The sequence below is a fragment of the Quercus robur genome, chromosome 12 (assembly GCF_932294415.1).
Source record: "Quercus robur chromosome 12, dhQueRobu3.1, whole genome shotgun sequence".
In the NCBI taxonomy this organism is placed as follows: Eukaryota; Viridiplantae; Streptophyta; class Magnoliopsida; order Fagales; family Fagaceae; genus Quercus; species Quercus robur.
The window spans coordinates 11,247,116-11,266,260 of NC_065545.1; the positions used below are offsets into that span (position 1 = coordinate 11,247,116).

Below are 19,145 nucleotides of genomic sequence, written 5' to 3' on the forward strand. Positions count from 1 at the left end.
CGCGAGTTTAATGTGATCATGCTTGAGGGACCCCAAGGCTTTCTCCACCTCTGTCCGAGCCTGGGTCTCAGCCTCAGCCAGATTGCGACTGTTACGGCAAAACTCCTCAGCCACGAAGACCTGCTGAGTAATCTGCAGACAAAGCAAGAATGTCCTTAAAAGAAACATATATAATCTAACAGGAGCAAGTGAAGGGACAAAGTAGTAAAAGGATTACTTACCAGCGCGAGATCCCTTTTAAGGGATAGGAAGAGCTCGGACTGAGTGCACCGCCTGTAGGCCTCCATGTCCCGAGGAAGAAGTAGGGGCTGCTCTAAGGCCTCCGCCACGTACCCTGCCCGGCCACAATTGTACTCTCGGACCGAAGCAGTGTAAGGAATGGCGATCCCATCCAGCTCCAACTTTGGGTCCCATGGACGAGGGGAAGTGCGCACTTCAGCAAGGTTCCCCTCATCCCTGCTTTCCGAGGAGGTTCCCCTTCTGCTCCTTGGCGCCCGTGTGGTTTTCTGCTGCTTGGTCGGCTGGACAGCCACCTCGCCTTCCTCAGGCGTGTCCACCGGCCTCTTCTTCTTCAGATCCGGGATAACCTTAAGGCCAGTGTCCAAGACACCCTGGGGGACCACCGGGGGAAGGGTCTTGGCCTGAGATGGAGTTGGCCCCTTCGAAGATTGACCCTTTGGTGACTGACCTTTCCCCCTGGAGGACATCAACTCCTTCAAGGACTTCCCTTTTCCTGCCATGGGCTCGGCCTCTTCGTCTAAGGTATCGTCCGAGCAGATAACGATTGAGGGAACACCAACTGCAGAATGTCGGTCCTGCTCGGCTTCAGGATTGGAAGACTCCCCTAAAGGATTTTGCTGAATTTCCTCCTCGAAGTAAAACTCGTCTATTTCTGCCTCAAGAGAAAGACGGGAAGATTCAGTTTCTTCTTCAATCAGAGCAGCCGCACCAGGCTCATTTACCGGAGGAAGCTGCTCCGCTAAGTAAGGATTCCTGACCCCAGGCAGCACTACTGGTGGCAAATCGTGTGGAGCTAGGAACCCGTTTCGGGACACGTCAATCCTAGCCAACCTCGGACTGCCCGCCCTTATAGCGTGACCGATTGCCTGGAAAGCACTGCTCAGAGGTTGATAGCCCAAAACCAGGTGGGCCGCACGCAACTGTCCGTCCCCGGTAACGTAAAATCTCCGACCTGAGAAGATAATTCAGCGCTGGCACATTCGTAAGGTCTATCCGAGGAGCGACGTGAATTTTGTCTGCAAACAACCAAGAAAAGTGAGGTCAGATCATGAAATTTTCCAATTACAAAGAAAGCCAAAAAAAAATAAATAAATAAATAAATAAAAATAATGACCCCTCAACACTAAATCCTTTCCCCAAAAATGATCAATCCTAAAAGCGCCGCACCTGGGTTTCCCGCCCGAGTTGGACAGTGAATACCATCGAACCACTCCCCAGAAGCAATGAGGAAGTCATCCTTCACGGTCTTATTGGAAACTGGAAGACAAGAGATCAACCTAACGACCTCGTTCCGGGATTTAAGATAATACCCATCATCCCCAAGGCGGTGGCATTCGTACAAATAAGCCACATCATGCCAAGTGAGGCCTAGATTCATCCGCTCGCTTAAGACATCTACACAGCCTAGTATCTTGAACATATTTGGGGCACACTGATACGGCGTCAACCTATGGTTGAACAGGTATTCCCTTGTGATCCTGCGCATGGGAAGTGTCATCCCTCCCTCTATGAAAGCAATCATGGGGATAACGACTTCTCCCTCAACTCTATCGGTCAATATTCCTTCAAGAGGACAGTGCCGCAGCCCAACCCTCGGGGGAATGTGGTATTTAGCCCTAAAGGCTTCCATAGCGGCAGAAGTTTTTACTAATTTTTCGAATCTACCCATCTGAACTGAACTGAGGAAATGAAAGTAAAGACTGAAAAGAAAAGTAGAGTCCGAGGAAGGAATTGAAACGGAAAGAAAGGCGAAATGTACTGGTACCTTCACAAAACGCTCAAGGGGACGCCTGGGAATCTCTTTTGGACGAAGCGCTTCACAAGAACGGCTACGGCGGCGAAACGGACGCAAGTGCTCGTATATCTCTGGGATTCGGTGGAGTTCTCTGGAGCCTTTTGGGGTTTGAGAAATGCAGATGAAAAAAGAAACTGAACCCCGCTGACGTCTTATATAGCAGGGAGGAGAGAGAAAAGATCATCCCCGCCTAGAAATACGGGAAGAAACGATGGCCGTTCGATCCACGCCAAGCCGTTGGATGAAGGGAACATAACGCCTCCAGAAGTTAATGGCCACGTCTCGTAAATTGTAGCGCGTCAAAAGTAACGGTCCGCACGCGCGCCCCACGATCTCCTTATTTCCCTCCACTCACAAATATCAAAACCCCGCTTTTCTCCTCGGAGTGAGGTTAAAACCGCAGTTTTGAGGGGCTATTGTGGGGGCCGGCCCAAAAATGATGGGCTATTCCAAACTCAGGCCCGTCCGAGGAGCGTACTATCCGAGGAAGAGCCTCGTATGCAGCATTACCCAATCCCAACAGCTCCAAGGAAATCCGTCCGAGAAGTAATTCGTCCTCGGACATCACGAAGCCCAGACGAGAAACTCTGCTCAGCCATTTCAGCTCACCTTCCCCAACATATAAAACGAATTAAATTCAAAATATCTCACGGAAGGCTACCACCACATTAATTGCGCCCCAACCACCCTCTTGGCCGCATTAATGAGGAAAAGACTCCTGAACAGTACCACCTTGGCCTCTGCAACTCACAAAGGGTCTGATGAGGGCGTCTGATGGGACAGGTGCTCGAGTGGATGCTTGGATGACTAACAGGTGTAAGGCTGGGATGAAAAGAAGAAAAATATATAATGTAGTGAAGTCCCTCAAAGAGGGGACGGGAGAATTGGAAGAGGAACAAAAGAAATAAAATCAGACTTAAGGAATCCTTCTTTGCGTTCTTATTTCCTTTCTGCAAACAGTACATTACATGCATTAGACCTGCTAGTTTCATTGAGGCCAAACTCTTTAACCCATTCTCTACAAGTATTTATTGTGGGTTGTGCTTTGGACCAAGGCCTGATCAACAAAAGTTGGGCCAGGAAAATCGTGCAACCACAGCTTTTTTGAGTAAGTTGAAAATATTTATTTCAACCAAATTTCACTAACCCGTGCCCATGGATTTTTACCACTTTCTGCATTTAAAATTTGATAAATTTTTTTTAGTAAGTTTGAAATGTTTATTTCAACTAAATTTCACTAACCAGCACCTAAGATTTATAATTTATTTTGCCGCTTACTTTATTTAAATTAGATAATTGTTTTTTAGTAAGTTTGGAATGTTTATTTCAACTAAATTTTACTAACAAGTGTTGTATATAAAGATATATACAAGGATAGGTTGTAATAATGAAATAAGGTTGGAGAATATTCATTTGTAAAATGAATAATATTGTATTTCAAGATCTAGAATTTTCTTTTTGAAAATTCAAGTTTCAGGTTGTTTGATCAGTCAAAACTTTTGTTCGATCGATCGAATTGATCAAGAAAATTGATCTGAAGTTTTTGCCTGTTGACTCAATTGATGCTCGATACCTGTTCAACCGATTGAAAAGAGCCTTCGATTGATGCTCGATTCCTCTCAATCGATCGAGCCTCGTGAAAACTATTTTTTGCAAAATTGTGGAAACCATTCTGAACGTTGGGAAAGGTTGTAAATCTTGTAAACAGTTTTTTGAGACATCGTAACTCTCCATACGTACCTTTTGAAGGGTTATAACCCTATGGGTATAAATAGAGATTAATATTCACTTGAAAATAGTAAGTTACAAAGAAACACAAGAAATCTTGTGAGTATTCTCCAAAATTGTTATTTCTAGAACCCAATAAACTTGGTTGTATCCTTGGAACAAGTTTGTAAAAACCCTTTAGCAACTTACGTATGAGAACAAATATTGTCTAAAGATAACATTCAATTGTGCCTCCAAGTCAATCATTAATTTCTATTTGCTTGATGTATTCTTTTGTTCTCTCATTGTCACTCCTTGATTTGGTAAAATCCCCAACAACCAGCTCATGATTTATAATTTATTTTACCGTTTACTTCATTTAAAATTTGATAATTGCTTTTTCAATATATAATTTAAATTTATTTCTCTAACTTATTTTTGCATTAATTAAATACTAGAAATGGATTGAGTTGGCCCATGTGGGGGGTAGGCTAGAAGTGATACGTAAGGGGTGAACCATTTTGAAAAAAACACTCGGTGAAAGCCTAGGTATTGAAAAAAAAATTGTTTTGACGGCTTAATTTTGGGATATAATTGGGGTTTTTAGTGAGGAATTTGGTAATTTTAGGTTTATACTCGTTGTGGTTCCTAAAAATCGAGCATTAGGCTTAAAAATATCATGTGTTAGGGAAATGTTGGTAAAAAAAATTTCTAAAACTACCAAAAGCGATGAAAAAATCCTTTAAACCTATTATATGATCCTTTAAAAAATCCCTTAATTTGGCAAGGTAGTGTGCTCCGCTCTCTTGCAATCCGAACTCTAATCAAAATACTAAATGTGACTATCAAAGATTGGCCTTGTAATTCAATGATATTATTTACTATTTAGTCTCTTTTATAAGGAAAATCAGGACTCAAAATTCCATATTCCACTTATTATAAGATTTGATTAATAATATATAATAATTAAAAAATTAAAAATCCTTACAGGCCTAATCGTGGGGCCCAAAATCAATAGGCCCAAACAATCATTTGAGGCCTTGCTGGCCCAAACAAACAGCACCCTGATGTGGCTCCAAGAAAATTCATGATAATCATTTCATCCTGCGCAAAACGATGCGGTTCAACTCAACGAGGCCAAAAAGAGTGAATAAATTCCTTCATAGTTCCAAACCAATACAACATTCAAGAAAAAAGAAGAAGCCTCTGGACTACGCAATATTATTACACAGTAGATTCCAATTGTTCTTTCCACTATTCCAACTCACTCTCGAATTAATACTACTTACTTTGCTGGCAAACTCAGAATCGCCGAAAACAAAATTCCTCACTCGGTTTTGTGAATTTGATTACTTGCACTTGCTGGTCGCTTTGATTAAGCAATGGCTGACATTCAAATGGGAGACAGAGACACAGAGACCTTCGCGTTTCAGGCAGAGATCAACCAGCTTTTGAGTCTCATCATCAACACCTTCTATAGCAACAAGGAAATCTTCCTTCGTGAGCTCATCAGCAATGCTTCTGATGTACGTAAAATCACACACACAAGCACACAAAACCTTTCTTAATTTTCTCGTGTATTATCGTATAAATTTTCCTAGTATGTTGTTATTTATGGTTTCTTTTGGTTGAAGTCAAAGTTAACAGGAACCCCAGAAAAGAGAGTAGGAAAATTTGATTAATACAATATAAAAAAAATTGCAAGCTTTACAACTTTTACTTGAGATGGTTTCTGTTTCAGGATTGAGACTGATTTTTTTTTTTTTTTTTTTTTTCTTCGGTTTTTCTCTTGTAGGCGTTGGATAAGATCAGATATGAGAGCTTGAGAGACAAGAGCAAGCTTGAGAGTCAACCCGAGCTCTTCATTAGGATTGTACCAGACAAAGTCAACAAGACCCTCTCAATCATAGACAGCGGTATAGGCATGACTAAAGCAGGTACATAATTATAAGCATCCCAGTTTTCTTACTCTTTTCTGTTTTCTTTTCTTTTATTAGTTTTTGGTTTTTGGGTTCTGATTGGACAAGTCTAAAATGGGTTCTTCTTGTTGTTAGATTTGGTGAACAACTTGGGAACAATAGCAAGGTCAGGAACCAAGGAGTTCATGGAGGCGTTGCAGGCTGGAGGTGATGTGAGCATGATTGGGCAGTTTGGTGTTGGATTCTACTCGGCTTACCTTGTTTCTGACAAGGTTATTGTGACTAGTAAGCACAATGATGACGAGCAGTACATCTGGGAGTCTCAGGCTGGTGGCTCTTTCACTATCACCAGGGATGTCAATGGCGAGCCCTTGGGTAGAGGAACAAAGGTCACTCTTTTCCTCAAGGAAGACCAGGTAAGAATAAACAAGCCCCATTTAAAGATGACTGTTTTTGTTGATGCTATTGTTGTCCTTTTTAAATTATGCTATGGGGGGACTTGATGCTAGTATGCAGGCTATCAATGTAGCTTTCGTGGTTTCAATCTAACAACGCTAAACTATATTGTCCGATAGTTTAGTTTTAATTTTGTAGTTATCCCTCACCTCAACTATTAATTGTGTCGATTTCATCCCTCAATGCAATAATTTTTAACAATAAAATTGACTTAATTTTAGAAGTAGAGGAACGAAATTGACATAATTAATAGTTGGACCTTGCTAATGATCGAGTAAGTATTCTTGATGGTAGTTTTTGGATAGTTTTGGATACTAGGAGAAAATGAACCAAAGTTTTTGGATAGTTTTGTCAATGGTCTATTCCCAAATCTAAGAATGACATATGTCCTATGCTTTTTTGTGCGTGATCTTGAATTTTGATTAACTGCCTTGGTATTGAAATGAATGTACTCTTAATTGATTTTGTAGTTGGAGTACTTGGAGGAGAGGAAATTGAAGGACCTTGTGAAGAAGCACTCTGAGTTCATCAGCTACCCCATATACCTCTGGACTGAGAAGACCATTGAGAAAGAGGTCAGTGATGATGAAGATGATGAAACCAAGAAGGAAGAGGAGGGTGACGTAGAGGATGTTGATGAGGAAAAGGAAAAGAAGTCTAAGAAGAAAAAGGTTAAGGAGGTGACCCACGAGTGGCAACTCGTCAACAAGCAGAAACCAATTTGGCTGCGAAAGCCTGAGGAGATCACCAAGGAAGAGTATGCCTCTTTCTACAAGAGCCTCACAAATGACTGGGAGGATCACCTTGCTGTGAAGCACTTCTCTGTTGAAGGGCAACTTGAGTTCAAAGCCATCCTTTTCGTTCCTAAAAGAGCCCCATTTGATCTATTTGACACGAGGAAGAAGTTGAACAATATCAAGCTCTATGTGAGGAGGGTGTTTATCATGGACAACTGTGAAGAACTCATTCCTGAGTATCTCAGCTTTGTGAAGGGTGTGGTGGATTCTGATGATCTCCCACTCAATATTTCCCGTGAAACGCTACAACAAAACAAGATTCTCAAGGTCATTAGGAAGAACCTGGTGAAGAAGTGCATTGAGATGTTCAATGAGATTGCAGGGAACAAGGAGGACTATGCCAAATTCTATGAAGCTTTCTCCAAGAATATTAAGTTGGGAATCCACGAAGATAGCCAGAACAGGACTAAACTGGCTGACCTGCTTAGGTACTACTCAACTAAAAGTGGTGATGAAATGACCAGCTTGAAGGACTATGTAACAAGAATGAAGGAGGGTCAGAAAGATATCTATTACATAACTGGTGAGAGCAAAAAGGCTGTTGAGAACTCACCTTTCCTTGAGAAGCTGAAGAAGAAGGGCTATGAAGTCCTCTTCATGACTGATGCCATTGATGAGTATGTTGTTGGACAGTTGAAGGAATATGATGGGAAGAAGCTTGTTGCTGCCACAAAGGAAGGGCTTAAGATAGAGGATGACTCTGAGGAAGAGAAAAGGAAAAGGGAGGAAAAGAAGAAATCATTTGAGAACCTGTGCAAGACAATTAAAGACATTCTTGGGGACAGGGTGGAGAAAGTGGTGGTCTCTGACAGGATTGTAGATTCACCTTGCTGCTTGGTCACTGGGGAATATGGATGGACAGCTAACATGGAAAGGATCATGAAAGCACAGGCTCTAAGGGACAACAGCATGAGTTCTTACATGTCAAGCAAGAAGACAATGGAGATTAACCCAGATAATGGCATTATGGAAGAGTTAAGGAAAAGGGCTGAGGTTGACAAGAATGACAAGTCTGTGAAGGACCTAGTGTTGCTGCTCTATGAGACTGCCCTCTTGACTTCTGGGTTCAGCCTCGACGAACCCAACACATTCGCCTCAAGAATTCACAGGATGCTGAAGCTGGGTCTGAGCATTGAGGAGGATGAGAGTACTGGTGAGGATGCTGAAATGCCTGCATTGGAGGAGGATGGCAATGAGGAGAGCAAGATGGAGGAAGTCGACTGAAAGAGACGAAGTGGCATCTTTTGGCAAAATAACATTAAGTCTGCTAAGAAAGGACTCAAAATCATCAGTGGGTTTCTGTTATTTGTTGTTGTGGAGTGACGGTTTTCTTTTGGTTTTCAGTTTTTGCTTTTTCTAGCCTTTTAGTTTCTAGCTTTTGTTTCGGGTATCTGTGGATGGTTGTAATTGTCGTTATCTACCATGTTGCTCTTAGTGACTTGTAGTCTTGTAATATGTTTTCAAGATATATATATAATTCTACCGTGTTACTCTTTTAAGTTCCATAGTAATCAATCATCCAAAAGAAAAAATTAGTTCCATAATAACACTTACTTAAAGATGTATACGAGAGAGAAAGGTAATCCCAAACTGCAGCTTAAATTTTGGTAACTTGTCATGCTCGAGAGTGACCTAGTTGTAATCATCCTCTTGTTATGCTGAGCAGAAAAGGCGGGAAACACTGCTACTGAGAATTATACAATCGATGCAAAAATTCCACCCAAAGCTCCGAAAAATGTTATATAGGAGCTGTGGACTATTACTTCCGGAAGTTCTTCGAGTCGAGAATGACTAACCTAAAAACAAAATTTACCAAAATCTTCTAAAATTGCAATACACTATAGAGGATATTAATCCTTCAAATTAAAAAAACATTCACCAAATATTTTCTGTATTGCAAGTTTTGAGAATGTCTACTTAAGAAGATTTGCAACTCTAAATACTACGTTCAATGGAATTAATTAAAGCAATTTTAGTTTTTAATTTAAATAAAGTAATAAACAATGAAAATATCAACTATCTACCAATTAAATTGATAGGTTAGTCATATTATTTGAAGATTATATATTACTTAACTTCAAAACACATGGTTTTATTGGAGCAAAATCCAATTCAAGAATTTATACCAAACAATGTGACAAAAATTACTTTAAAAAATATGCTCTAAGATTTTCAAATAAGTTAATTAATCTGTTTAAACTTTAAAGTCACTTTCTGAGTCGCCTTTAAGCAAATAAAGCATGGATACCTAAAGCAATGAAAACAAACTGAATATAATATGATGACGAATTGAGAAAATGTAGTTATTAAAAGAACAGGAAAAATAAATAGTAACTATTTCAAATCCGTCAGCTAATATTCTCAAACACTAGAGCAATGAAAACAAACTGCTATTTAACTCCCATGTGCAGCCAGTCAAATTCACTCTTTACTCGGCTAGAAAACTTTTAATGTCAAAACCATTCAAAATAGTAGGAACAATCACACTCAAGGAAGATTTGAGCTAGCTGCGCCCCCACCAAAACCACCAGCACCACGGCCAAAGCCTGGCCTTCCACCAGGACCCTGCAAGTCAGTAGCAAAAAAGAGTGAATCGCTGTATAAAAGAAACCCAAACTATAATCCCACATGTTCTTGATACACAATCACATTAAAATACAAAAATTGCCTTAATAGGCAAGCAAATCACCCCCAACTGTCTGACAGCATAGAACACCAGTAATGCAACCCTTAGCGAAATAAAAATATTGCAGTTATTGATAGTATTATGTTAATCTCATATAATCACTCATTTCTATTTAGAATAATTCTATATAAGTATTTAAACAGAAGCATAGAACATTTGAAAGCCAGTGTTGAAGACATCAAAACGAATAGAGAGTCACACATAGCACTAATGCATTTTTTCAGAGATTCTAACTCCACAATTAAACTAGAACTTCCAACATTTCCACGATTCAAATTTATTAAGTTTATAAATTTAGCACCATCAGTTGTTAGCTCAAATAAATCTTTTAGCAAATAACCATAATTGTTTAAAACATCAACATCCAAATCTGTCCTTTCCCACAAGACAAGTCCAGAAGCTTCCCATTGTAATGGAAAGAGTTATGACTCAGCTCTACTCATGAAAAGCAACAAAAACTTGTCAAAACCATGTAAATAGCCATGAAGGTCAGAAGCAACCCCACTAATGAAAAGAACATTTACTGGTATCCCTCTCAACAGACTGACCAACCTCATCCAACCTAAGCCATATAAAGCATATAAAAAGAAAAGGAACAATGCTAGAAACTATTTAGAAGAAACATTTTGCTATCAAATAGATTTGTATGTTCCCCCACAGCCCTCTGACCATTACCATAAAAAATAAAGAATGATATAAAAACAGGAAAAAAAATCACTTAAACATAACATAATATACTGAAAGAAAGCACCAAAAGAAGATAAAGTAATATTACCCCAAAGCTAGGTTTGTAGTCAGCAGGAGCTCCACCTTTGTCACCAAAGTCACCACCAGGTGCACGTGGACCAGCACGGTACCCATCTCGGTCACCAAATCTCCGCTCTCCATCAAAACGAGGTGGGCCACTAATTCAAAGCCATCAACAATAAAACCCAATCAAAAACACAATCCCAACAACAACAAATGCAACAACAATCTCATATCACATTACAATCTATTGAGAAACCACAATACAACACCACCAACCCAATAACCTAAACTAACAGCAACAACCCCATTCACATTGCATTCAATTGAAGAACCTCAATAACATAAATTAAATTTAAAACAAGGGTAAAAGAATCAACAACCAATCAATAATAGCAAATTCTACAACAAACCCATATCAAATTACAATCCATTAAAAACCCACAATATATCAACAACCCAATAGCATAAAAAACAACAGCAAAAAATGTAAACAAATCAATGAGAATTACCGGGAGCGATCGCCGGATGGGCCAAAGGGGCGGCCAGCAGGCTTGGCCTGTTTCTTCAAAGTGGCAGGGACAATTTCGGAAGGGAGGTTGAGGTAAGTTCTGAGGAACTCAATGCCATCGTTTGTGAGGTACCAGTAGTAGTGCATCCAAGCAAAGGTCTCACGCACATAAGCCTTTGACTTGAAGCTCTGCATTAGCTTAATCACCTGCAAGTTCGGCACATCGATCTCTGGGTGCTTTGCCAGATTATAGTCCTTCTTGGCATAGCAAACTCCCTCTGAAACCCCAGAAAATTCGAAATCTAAATCCGACAAATAAAGCATCTAAATACATATATACATAATGTGTGTGAATTTGGATGTACCTTGGAAGAGGTACTTGGAGATTTCACGACGGTTCTTCTCAGAAATGATCTGGATAGGAAATTAAATAGACGAGTTCAGAAATTAAATGATAAAAAAAAACTGCTTGGATGCCGAGAAAATGTGGGAAAGGAAAAAGACAAAACAAATTAATTTCTTGCAGCTGTGTAGATCCATTAGAAGCCTAAAACCCTAGTTAACAGTTGTAACTGATACAAAATCTAGATTATAAAACATGCCTAAGAGTTTCAATTTCTATTATTTTCCTATGGGTTCTCAGCAACCAAACAGAGCAAAAGAAAGAAAATTAAATATGAGAGAGAGAGAGAGTGGTACCATGGTTGCGAGAGAGATTGAGGAAGCGACGGCGAGAGAGTGCGGCAACAAGCTGATTGTTCTTGTAAGAGCTCTCTCTCTCTAATCGCTTGCAGCAGTAAACCCTAGATTTATGTAGCCTGGATTTTATAGCCCATTGTTGCTGCGGGGTTAGCGTAGTTTCATTTGGGCTTCATTTTGGGCCTCTGTGGTTTACCCTATAAGGCCTAATTGATTACAATTAATGATCCGGAGTATAATGGGCCTTCGTGTGCGACGAGGCCTTTTTTTTTTTTTTTTTTTTAGTGTCATAAGATTTGTTTTAAAAAATGAACAAATATTAAACGTTTATTTTGTAGCAAAAAAAAAAAAAAAAACTGTGTTTTTATTTTTTATATATAATTTTTATTTTGAGAATCTAATTTATAAGTGGATAAAGCAATTTAAAAATCAACAGATGAGTTGCCCTATATTTTAGGCAATGTTTTAGTGGGAATTAGAGTTGTATTTTACCTCAATTATCGGAATTGGGTGTTAAATTTGAGGATTCTCGAAATGGATCCAGTAGGAGCGGAGAGTGCAGCGAGGAGAAGGGATCAATCACCAATATGGGGTTGGTTCAGTTCAGAGCTCAAAAAATCAAGGACTGCCTTCCTTCAACGGACAAAGGTAAGTGTGAAGCTATTAATTCTAATTCCATGGTGGTAAGCTCTAGTGGTCTTGTTGAAGCTAGTGATGGACAGGCGAACAGAGTGGGGGTCTTTGCCTCAAATTCCACGGATGCCGGTGTGTTGCAACACACAATTATGGGTAATACAGTGGGTAAGAAGAGTACCAGTGTCTCATCCGAAATTCCTTCAGGTGTTTCAAGTATGGAAAAAGATCACTCTACCTCCAATAATAAAAATGTTGATGATGAATTCTCTGCTTCTCTTCCTAGTCCAAATGTTAAGGAGAGACAAAGCAATGCAATAGTGGAGGAAGATAGAATGGAATTTGATGGGGGAGGTGATACTGCCTCTGCTTTTTATGTGTGTCACCCTCTGTTCTTTTTGTTAATTATGAATATTATCATATGGAATAGTAGGGGTTCTCTGAAGCCCAATTTTCATAGTTATGTTAGTGAGCTTGCTCATAATCACAATCTTGCGATCCTGGTGGTGATGGAGACAAAGTTAGGTGGTAATCGAGCGAAGGAGATTACAGATAGATTGTTGTTTGATAGGGCGATTCATACTAATACCATTGGCTATGTTGGGGCTTGTGGTTGCTATGGAATTCAGATAAAGTGGAGGTCTCGATGATTTCAAAGACTAAGCAGGAAATTCATGCAATAATTAAGGTATGTTCCTGTGAGTTCTCTTGGCTTTTCTCTACTGTGTATGCTAGTCCTAGGATGGAAGAAAGAGCCATCATATGGAATAACCTCTTTACATTAGCGAAGTCACATAGAATGGCTTGGGTAATTGCGGGGGATTTCAATGAACCGTTGGTGGATGAAGATAAATTTGGTGGCAGAGCTGTTAGCATAAGCAAATCAATGCATTTCAAAGAGTGCCTTGATAAGTGTAGCATGGTTGATTTGGGGTTCTCGGGGCCAAGGTTCACCTGGTCTAAAGGAAGAGAATTGTCTGCTCTAATTCAAGAGAGAATTGACAGATTTTTTGTGAATCCTAGTTGGTACTCGAATTTTCCAAAGGCAAGAGTCACCCATCTCACTCGTTGCTATTCAAACCACTATCCTGTGCTTTTGGAAACAACTCCCCATTATCAGCAACAATTGCCTAGGCCTTTTAGGTTTCAAAGTTACTGGCTGTCTGACCCGTCCTTCCCCTCTGTGGTCTCGGCTGCTTAGAATCAAACTCAACCCCTTCAAAGAGCCACATATAACTTTGTTACTGAAGTGAAGCACTGGAATAAAGATCATTTTGGAAATGTTTTTTGCAATAAAAGGAGGATTATGGCCCGTCTCAATGGCATCCAAAAGGCAATTGCTATAAGACCTTCTCTAAACCTCCTAGAATTAGAAAAGCACCTTCATAGGGAGCTTGAAACTATTTTAGATCAGGAAAGGGATATTTGGGCTCTTAAATCAAGAGTGAACTGGTTGATTATGGGAGATAGGAATACTTCCTTTTATCATATCTCCACCTTGGTCAGAAGAAGCAGAAACCGGATTTTGTCTATTAAAAATAGTGTTGGGGAATGGCTTTATAAAGAGAGAGATATTATGGAGCACATTAGAGGGGGATCTAAAAGCCTTTTTTGCTCCTCCCTTGCTTTGTCGGAGAGAAATCCTTTGCCATTGGTTCAGGGGTAGGCCTCTCTTTCAGAAGAGAATTGTGAGTCTTTGAGCATAGAGATCACAGAGGAGGATATTAAGTCAACCCTTTGGTCGATGAAGCCTTTTAAAGCGCCTGGGCCAGATGGGATTCATGCGGGTTTTTATTAGCGGTTCTGGTCAGTGGTTGGGAAGTCAATGGTTAAGGAAATCAAAGAAATTTTTTCAAAGAAAAAAATCCCAACATACCTTAACAAAACCCTTATTGCTCTTATTCCTAAGATTCAAGGCCCTGAAACCTTAGGAAATTACCGGCCCATCAGCCTTTGTAACACTGTTTATAAAGTCATCTCTAAAATTATAATAGCTCATATTAGACCTTTTTTGGATAGGCTTGTCTCCCCTCTGCAAACTGCTTTTGTTCCAGGTAGAAAGGGCATCGATAACGCAATTATCATCTAGGAACTTATTCACTCCATTAGTAAGGCCAAAGGTAAGAATGGTTTCATGGCTATTAAGATTGATCTTGAAAAAGCTTATGATAAGCTGGAGTGGGGCTTTATTAGGGAGAGGCTTCCTAGTTTTAAATTTACTGTGAATCTGGTGGAGATCTTCATGAGCTGTATTTCCACAGTCTCAACCTCTATTTTGTTCAATGGGGGAATGGTGGAGCCTATCCAACTATCTAGAGGTATTAGGCAAGGAGACCCGCTGTCCTTTTACTTGTTCATTTTGTGTAAGGAGTTTCTAGGTCAGCTTATTAAGGAGAAATGTATTGCGAAATTGTGGTATCCTGTTAAAGCTTCTAGGAGTGGCCCAAGCTTCTCCCATCTTTTCTTCGCAGATGATTTGGGTTTTTTTTTTTGGCAAAAGCTAACCAAGAAAACTGTACTGCCATCCGTGAGGTTCTTGATACCTTCTATGAAAAATCTGGCCAGACTGTAAGTGAGTCCAAGTCAAAGGTGTACTTCTTGCCGAATGTTGATTTGGAGAGTAGGGAGGAAATGTGTAGTGTTCTTGGGTTCAGATCAACCTCTTCTATTGGGAAATATTTGGGGATCCCCATTAAGCATCCAGGGCAATCGAATCAAGACTTTAATTTTATCTTGGATAAGATGAAACAAAAACTCTTTGGATGGAAGGCAAATCTCTTGTCCATAGCAGGCAGAGCAGTCCTTATCCAAGCTTCATTGTCTACTATTCCCAATTATAGTATGCAATGTGCCTATCTGCCAAGTAGAGTTTTGGATGGCATAGATAAGATTAGCAAGGATTTTTTATGAGGTTCATCAGATGCAACAAAAAAGATGCATTGGGTGGGTTGGCAAAAGGTAACTAGTACTTCTTTGTTGGCTAAGCTCAATTGGAGGTTCCATTTAGAAAAGGAAACTTTGTGGGCTAGAGTTCTTAGGAACAAGTACTGCACTCACCGTAGAATTAACTCGGTTAATAGCAACAAACTTCCTTGTTCTCGAGTATGGAAAGGTATGAGGAAAGGCCAGGAGGTTTTTAATGCTGGGACGAAATGGGTCATTGGAAGAGACAGCAATCTTAGGTTCTGGTCAGATAATTGGTCCTCTCAAGGCCCAATTAGAAACTTAATTCAGGGTCCATAGAACAAGGAGGAAGGTGACATGAAAGTGAAGGAAGTAATATCAATTAATGGTTGGAATTAATCAAAAATTTCTTTTGAGCTCCCTTTGAGTATTAAATTGGAAGTTCATGCCACTCCGTATGCCTTAGCTGCCAGGTGCAAGATAGATTGTCTTGGGTAGCTAATTCCCATGGGAATTTTGATCTTAAGAGCGCGTATAAGTTGGCAACAGCAGGTAATGACAATTATGATTTTAGAGGGCAATGGTTATGGAAATTAAAAATTCTTCCAAGAATTCAATTTTTTGTTAGGAAATGTCTTCATAATAGTATTGGTGTTAAGGATTGCTTAGTTACAAGAGGGGTAAGCTCTGATCCTACTTGTCCTCAGTGTAGAGAAGACCCGGAAACCATTATCCACTTGCAGAGAGATTGTTGGAGTAGTAAAGGTCTTTGGAAGCAGCTAGGCATCTCTGAGGCAAATAGGAATTTCTTCACCAGTGATCTCCACACCTAGCTGTCCTCCAATGCAATGAATGATCAAGCAAGTTGTCATAGCCAACCTCCATGGAATTTACGCTCTGTTTGTTTTATCAATAATGTTTTCTAGAAAATGAGTCATTTTTCAAAAATTATTTTCTATAAAACTATCTCATTTTCCAATGTTTGGTAGCAATTTTAAATGAGTTGAAAAATAATTTCCTAACTTCTCTTATTTAGCTTGCTATGAGATAAAGTTGTTTTCCAAAAAAATTTAATGGAAAACAATGTCAAAAATAAGCCATATTTTTTATGTTGACCAAAGATAGTTTTCCTTTGACTCATCTTTTTTTATGCTACCAAACACTGGAAAAGACGAAAAACTATTTTTACACAAGGTTTTCTATCGAAACAAACGGAGCGTTAGTTTTTCTTTTTGCCATTTGGATGATATGGAAACAAAGGAACATGGTGGTTTTCCAAAATAGCAATCCCAACCCAAATTTGGCAGCCCATATAATTAGTAAAGCTGGTGATTATTATTGGTGTGCTGCAGATTGGAGGAAAAACAATAGTTTCACAATGAAGGGTATTAGATGGGAGAGACTCAGAGTGATTGGAAGAAGCTAAATACAGATGGGTCCTCCTCAGGTAACCCGGGATTAACCGGTGGAGGAGGTGTGATCAGAGATGACACCGGTAATTGGGTGGTACGATTTTCAAGAAGGATTGGTGTAACTTCGAGTTTTGAAGCAGAGCTATGGGCTTTAAGGGATGGACTCACCATTTGTGTGGACAAAAACTTCCATGCCATTAAAGTGGAGATGGATGCAAAAGCCATTATAGATATTCTGCAAAAAACCAATTAGACTAATCCTTTTATCTCCCCCCTCCTAGATGATTGCAGGCAGCTGGCTTCTCAGGTCCAGCGGATTTGTTTTAGTCATTGCTACCGTGAGGCTAATAGATGCGCTGACCTTCTTGCTAGAAAGGGTGCAACTCAGAATGAAGATTTTTGTTTTTTTGACCATCCCCCAGTGGAGCTTCTTCCTTTTCTAAGCCATGACTTGGTTGGTCTGTATGTCAGTAGGCGCTGCCCTACTAAGTTCTTGCTTGTGTAGTCTCTCTGTTTTTTAATCCCTTCAACCAAAAAAAAAAAAAAAAGTTGTATTTTACCGGATTGTCCTTTAGTTTTGTCTCTACTTAAATATAAAGGAGTAGAAGCATTTTTGAATCAAAAAAATGAGGATTTCAAATAAGAGAAGTCCCTTAAATAGTAGTATAGATAATATCTGTTTATTAATAAAGGCCCAAAGACTAATATTCTCTATTTTGTATACCATAGTTTTGATTTTTTTTTTTTTTTATAATGAATTAAGTTAAGTAGAACCTACAATATCTTGTAGACTTACTTGCTAAACATGAGACCAAAAATATAGTTTTTACTTTTTAGTGGCTTTAATGCTAAATATGTGATAAAAAGATAACATCTAGCTTTAAAAATAAAATAAAAGTATAACTAAAACTATTGTAGTGCGTTGATCTCACCCCTATAATGCTTTGATTCTTTGTCTGATTCATCTCACCCTTACTGTGCTTTGATCTCTAATTGCAAGTCTCTCATCTAGTTTTTTGAAAAAAAAACCCACATCCACACCTTCGATGAAAAGAATCAATGCATGAACCTTTTGGCTAAAGAAAAGTTTTCTCCTAGTAATAACCTTGTTTTGTATTTGCATACCCCTTCCTTTATTTTGTATTAGTTGATGCTTGAGGTGTTTCTTATTATAGACTTTTGTAATATTTTGTTTTGTTTAATTTAAGCTCCTTTTCACCCAAAAATAATAAGAATTAATACATATATAAATAAATAAATATATATATATATATATATATATATATATAATAAAAGATTACAATAAAAGCTTAAAGTAAATAAGCTTAAAATAAAACACTTACAAGAAATAATTGTAGAAACAAGACTGAGCAGGAAATGGGAAAAAATTACAAGATTAGGACCTGCCTAAAGATTATTGGAAAATTCAAAGCTAGTAACATTTAAGTTCTAGGTTCAAATTCTGCCTTTCAAATAAAGAGTAGCAAGCCTTTTATAGGCAAAATAGGCACTATTCGCATAGTGGGTAGCAGCGGAAATCAACCTTCTTGGGGAGCAGCAAGAATTATTACTATTTGCATGATAGCAAGAATTAGCTTTTACTATTCATTTGTCATCCAAAAGTAGTCAAAAGCAGAAAAGCAACTTGACATTACTTGCCTAGTAGAGAGCATTAGTAAAGTTTATTTCACATAAACCAAACTTATATATATATATATATATATATATAAAAGGCAAAAAGCAAATTAATTTTCCTACAAGTGCATCTATACCACAATTGACTTCCCTAAATGCATGGTTAATTGTTGCTTGTGGCATATATATACATATATATATATATATATTCATTTGTACTGTTTGTTTATTGTTGATTGTTTAATAAATCAACAAGTAATTTAGCATCTAATTCCCATCCACAACATTTGGACCAAGTAGGCAAGTATGGCCATCGAGTAGTACATGAGGCTACTAATAATTTAAATGCCAAGCTATCCACTATTATAGATCATCAAAGCTGGTCCAAAGTCCTGACTGCCCGCTAGATCTGAAAATCATGTTATTATACTGAGTTAAGCTTCCTGATGTGGTTTTAGATGAGTCTGATTAGGAGATGTCAAATGTGTGCCTGGAAAATCTTGATGTTACTCTTATGCATCAGCTTGGGATATAGTCAAAAACAAAGCTGAAAGCTCCGTGGTGACTTGGTGAAAATTAATTTGGAATACACAAATGGTTTCTAAACACTATATGCCTTAATACCAGGCCGACCCAAGACCTAGGCCACTTAGGCCTAGGCCTAAAGCCCGCACTACATAAAGCTCTATCCCTTCATAAAAAGGGCCCGTTATAAAATAAATAATAAAATATAAACCCAAAATTTTATAATAAATCACTTTTTTAAAGTGGTTGTGCACTTTCTTCACGCGAGTGATATTAGTTTTACTACAAATTTTATTATAGGCTTACAAATTAATATATCATCAATAATAAAAAAATTAATTTAAACATTTGTTAGTTATAAGTTGTTAAAGTTCATCAATTACAATCTTTACCAAATCAATTTGTAAACAATTTATAGTAAAATTTGTAGTAATTTAGCATTTTACTTTTCTCGTCTCTAATAAGGCTTCCAAAATAGA

At 38.6% G+C, this 19,145-nt stretch overlaps 3 protein-coding genes across 3 annotated transcripts; 2 read left to right on the forward strand and 1 right to left on the reverse strand.

The window, feature by feature from the left end:
* The first annotated feature begins 4,892 nt into the window (after window positions 1-4,892).
* LOC126710329 (heat shock protein 83-like) lies at window positions 4,893-8,413 on the forward strand. The gene is made up of 4 exons (XM_050410743.1): window positions 4,893-5,268; window positions 5,538-5,679; window positions 5,797-6,077; window positions 6,588-8,413. The coding sequence occupies exons 1-4, from the start codon at window positions 5,125-5,127 to the stop codon at window positions 8,136-8,138; spliced, it is 2,118 nt and encodes a 705-aa protein (XP_050266700.1). The 5' UTR covers window positions 4,893-5,124; the 3' UTR covers window positions 8,139-8,413.
* Window positions 8,414-9,171: 758 nt separating this feature from the next.
* LOC126710332 (40S ribosomal protein S10-2) lies at window positions 9,172-11,746 on the reverse strand. The gene is made up of 5 exons (XM_050410745.1): window positions 11,558-11,746; window positions 11,224-11,272; window positions 10,860-11,136; window positions 10,376-10,505; window positions 9,172-9,479 (listed from the first exon to the last, which is right to left on the reverse strand). Exons 1-5 carry the CDS (start codon window positions 11,558-11,560, stop codon window positions 9,402-9,404), a joined length of 537 nt encoding a protein of 178 aa, XP_050266702.1. The 5' UTR covers window positions 11,561-11,746; the 3' UTR covers window positions 9,172-9,401.
* A 1,186-nt stretch (window positions 11,747-12,932) lies between these two features.
* Window positions 12,933-13,391, forward strand: LOC126708129 (uncharacterized). Its single transcript, XM_050407945.1, has one exon. The coding sequence runs from the start codon at window positions 12,933-12,935 to the stop codon at window positions 13,389-13,391; it is 459 nt and encodes a 152-aa protein (XP_050263902.1).
* Window positions 13,392-19,145: the final 5,754 nt, after the last annotated feature.

Excerpts from the sequence above, each read along its gene's own strand:
- LOC126710329 (XM_050410743.1), top strand. The coding sequence starts at position 5,125 with ATGGCTGACATTCAAATGGGAGACAGAGACACAGAGACCTTCGCGTTT. Across the intron at positions 5,680-5,796 it reads TATAGGCATGACTAAAGCAG|ATTTGGTGAACAACTTGGGA; the intron begins GTACATAATTAT and ends TCTTGTTGTTAG. Across the intron at positions 6,078-6,587 it reads TTTTCCTCAAGGAAGACCAG|TTGGAGTACTTGGAGGAGAG; the intron begins GTAAGAATAAAC and ends TTGATTTTGTAG.
- LOC126710332 (XM_050410745.1), bottom strand. Across the intron at positions 11,137-11,223 it reads CTCCAAGTACCTCTTCCAAG|AGGGAGTTTGCTATGCCAAG; the intron begins GTACATCCAAAT and ends CTGGGGTTTCAG. Across the intron at positions 10,506-10,859 it reads CCATCCGGCGATCGCTCCCG|TGGCCCACCTCGTTTTGATG; the intron begins GTAATTCTCATT and ends GCTTTGAATTAG.
- LOC126708129 (XM_050407945.1), top strand. The coding sequence starts at position 12,933 with ATGGAAGAAAGAGCCATCATATGGAATAACCTCTTTACATTAGCGAAG.